The following is a 4,144-nucleotide window of genomic DNA, read 5'->3' on the forward strand; positions in this document are numbered from 1 at the left end:
GTTGAAGTTTTTGTTTTAGTTTGTTTCAGGTTATGTGATAAATGTTCTACTGTTTCAGTGAGTTGAAGTTTTTGTTTTAGTTTGTTTCAGGTTATGTGATAAATGTTCTACTGTTTCAGTGAGTTGAAGTTTTTGTTTTAGTTAGGTTATGTGATAAATGTTCTACTGTTTCAGTGAGTTGAAGTTTTCGTTTTAGTTTGTTTCAGGTTTTATGATAAATGTTCTACTGTTTCAGTGAGTTGAAGTTTTTGTTTTAGTTTGTTTCAGGTTATATGATAAATGTTCTACTGTTTCAGTGAGTTAAAGTTTTTGTTACTGTCAGGTTATATGATAAATGTTCTACTGTTTCAGTGAGTTGAAGTTTTAGTTACTGTCAGGTTACATGGTAGGTAAAAGGTTTTGTTTTTGTTGATGTCAGATTATGTGATAGATAAATGTTTTACTGTTTCAGTGAGTTGAAGTTTTTGTTTTAGTTTGTTTCAGGTTATGTGATAAATGTTCTACTGTCTCAGTGAGTTAAAGTTTTAGTTTCTGTCAGGTTACATGGTAGGTAAAAGGTTTTATTTTAATTGATGTCAGATTATGTGATAGATAAATGTTCTACTGTTTCAGTGAGCTGCTGTTCGTAGATTCGGGTGCTGAATCAGCAGTATCCTTTGGACCCGACTGGTGAGTTGTATGCTGTCTTTAGTAACATCTTAAAAATCTATAAATGTTGTTTTAAATGACAAAAAATGGATATAAAAAATGTTGTTAATGTATTGAAACTCAGTTTTTAACTGAAAATTAATTCCCCAAATCATAAAATAACTTGTATGTTTTACCATCCATTACTGTATAGTTTCATATCATCGTAGGTTTAAGTTTTCACTTTGAAAGAAGGGATATTCTTCATTTGGGTTATTAAACTCTTCAAATCAAATATTAGACAAGTAAGTAACAAAAGTCGTGTATAAAGACAATTATTTTATGACTGTAATTAAATTGTCATTTATATCATTCTTCATAATTATTTATTATTCTATATTGATCAATGTCTGTCTGTCTGAGTAGCAGGAAAATGTAAAGTAATCTTGTCATGGCATTGCATCATTATTAAGATTGATCTTTTGAACTTTGGTCAAACTTACAGAATGAGGTTACTCGAAAAAGAGAGTAAACGTGACTTGAATTAATATAAAGTTACTTAACAAGTCTCTCTGCCCCTTATATTTTTTTCAGTATAGGTTGATGTTTATTTCTAACTTAACTGTTTCTGATTTTGAGAACCAAGAACATCCACCAGACACATTATCATTAAAATAGTTTTTTTTATTGTAGTTGTAGCAGTATCAAAAGTAGTTGTTTTTTGTGTATGGTTTTTATAATAGCTGTTTTGATTAGTCTGCCAACAGAACTATGGATAATTCTTTTGCTTCTGTTGTTGAGATTTTCAAAAGCTGCAAATCTTGTTTGAAAACTGGTTTGTCTACTTACTGTGAATATAATAATATAGTTATAAACATCACTTACAGATTGTAATTTTTTAATCATTGTCATAACAAACTTATGAAATATAAGTTCATAAATGGTGTGTCCATCACGTTGCCCTAACATTAGAATAAAGTACGACAACATAATCAGATTTGTTTTTATAATTTCTCCGTTCATAAGAATTTGATCACTTCATCAGTTAACTTATGAAATATAAGTTCATAAATAGCGTGTCCATCACGTTGCCCTAACATTAGAATAAAGTACGACAACATAATCAGATTTGTTTTTATAATTTCTCCGTTCATAAGAATTTGATCACTTCATCAGTTCGTAGTTTAAGATTTTGTATCAGACATTTTTATAGCAAATCCTAAGGTTTACTGTACAGTTCATTGATGCATGTTCAAATTATTTCTAAGAAGAAGTGATCAGTAGTTAATATTACTGCTGATAACTTGAGAATTGTTTTTATTTTACTCATGTTAATGAACGTACCTGCTAATGCTGCTTTTATTTGCACATTTTTGACATTCTGTGTTTTCGTAGACAGAAGGTGTAAATGATTCTGTTGCCATAGTAATGGCGATATCAACTTAATTCCATTGATGAACGTTTTTATTTTAGGCATCTCTGCAGTGACACAAGCATCAGCTCTACCATTTGCACATTTTTGGCATTCTGTGTTTTCCGTAGATAGGTTATATTCATACCTGTCCGTAGAACATGCAAATTATTCTGTTGCCATAGTAATGGCGATATCAACTTACTACCATTGATGAACGTTTTTATTTTAGGCATCTCTGCAGTGACACAAGCATCAGCTCTACCATTTGCACATTTTTGGCATTCTGTGTTTTCCGTAGATAGGTTATATTCATACCTGTCCATAGAACGTGTAAATTATTCTGTTGTCATAGTAATGGCAATATCAACTTATTACCATTGATGAACATTTTTATTTTAGGCTTAGAAATCTCTGCAGTGACACAAGCATCGGCTCTACCACTAATCCAGACTTCGAAGGCCATGAGAAGTCGGGGATAAAAAGTGTCTTTCAATTTAAAGAAGAGTCTTGGGCAAATGTAAAACAGGTAAGACCATTAGATTTCTCTTTAAAAAAATACCAGTGTAATTTCAGTATCCAATGAATTTTTATGTATGAGCTACCAGATTGCGTGATGCTCACAAGACAAAATTTCATGATAAAGATAAACCTCTAGGCACTCGAACATCAACCCTCCATCACGATGAAAAAAAACCTGTTACCTCATCTACCAATGTTTCCTTCAGAACTTGTTTCTCCTAAAGAGTCTCGTATGAATTATTACCAAAATTTTATTCTTTATATTTAAAGCATCCTTCTTGAGGTTTGACATTCGGGTAATTGTGACAAATGTTGGTTTTATCAGTGCTTTTAAAAATTTATATTAATTGTCTGGAGAAATAATGCATGCCACGAGAATGTGGAAGTATTGTGTTACAGATAGCATCCTGTTCTGTCAGTTGTGTTTTTAAAGAAATGTTCCAAGGTTTTACATTGTTTATAATATCTAGCTTTTGAAAAGTACTGTTTTGTACTTGATTATGTGATATGTTGTAAATAAAGTACTTTTATCTCATTTGTTTAATGGCATTCAATTTGTAATCATTTGAAACTGAGTAAAATCTTAGTTTAATACTATGTGAATTTGGTTCTTACAGTATATATTCTACATAATAATTTACATGTTTAAGTTGAGTCAACTGTCAGTTGATTATGTGATAAATCGACTTCTTGAAGTTAACTGTCAGTTGATTATGTGATAAACCGACTTCTTGAAGTCAACTGTCAGTTGATCATATGATAAATGCACTTCTTGAAGTCAACTGTCAGTTGATCATATGATAAATACACTTCTTGAAGTTAACTGTCAGTTGATCATATGATAAATGCACTTCTTGAAGTTAACTGTCAGTTGATCATATGATAAATGCACTTCTTGAAGTTAACTGTCAGTTGATCATATGATAAATAACACTTCTTGAAGTTAACTGTCAGTTGATCATATGATAAATACACTTCTTGAAGTCAACTGTCAGTTGATCATATGATAAATACACTTCTTGAAGTTAACTGTCAGTTGATCATATGATAAACACACTTTTTGAGTCAACTGTCAGTTGATCATATGATAAATACACTTCTTGAAGTTAACTGTCAGTTGATCATAGGATAAATCAACTTCAGTAGATTTATATGGTCCAAAAAATCTGTGAGATCTGTGTTAGGAACTGAAACTTTATATCTGCATGTTACATTATTGTTAAGCCTAACATTTTTGTTCTTTCAAAGTCACAGATCCCAAACTTACTGACTTTTCCAGGAACTGCCAACAGAAACTTTCAGTAGTGCTCTACAACACAAAAACTCGGCAGCTTTACAACAGAACCCTGTCGTTCCTAAAATATGGAAAAAAGATAATCTGAATGAGGATTCTTCAGAAGATGGTAATTTTTATTTTAAAAAAATGGAAAAACCATTAATGAACTCCATAAAACCCTGTACTAACCCTGAAGAAGCCACAAAGGCGAAACATCGGTTAAAATAAAAATTCTATTATTATTATCTGGAGTATGAAGGTTCTTTTTTTTTTCTGACTTTTTTTTATCAAAATATGTAAAACCATCT

General features: G+C 31.0%; 1 protein-coding gene across 1 annotated transcript in view; it reads left to right on the forward strand.

The window, feature by feature from the left end:
* LOC111083154 overlaps positions 1–3,943 on the forward strand; it is a 5,912-nt gene extending 1,969 nt beyond the window's left edge. The window contains exons 2-4 of the mRNA XM_022379448.1: positions 613–669; positions 2,441–2,567; positions 3,809–3,943. Of these exons, the coding sequence (XP_022235156.1) occupies positions 613–669; positions 2,441–2,567; positions 3,809–3,865 (241 nt within the window). The 3' untranslated portion in view covers positions 3,866–3,943. The remainder of the gene's footprint in view (positions 1–612; positions 670–2,440; positions 2,568–3,808) is intronic.
* The last annotated feature ends 201 nt before the right edge of the window (positions 3,944–4,144 follow it).

Source organism: Limulus polyphemus, unplaced genomic scaffold (genome assembly GCF_000517525.1).
Source record: "Limulus polyphemus unplaced genomic scaffold, Limulus_polyphemus-2.1.2 Scaffold8375, whole genome shotgun sequence".
In the NCBI taxonomy this organism is placed as follows: Eukaryota; Metazoa; Arthropoda; class Merostomata; order Xiphosura; family Limulidae; genus Limulus; species Limulus polyphemus.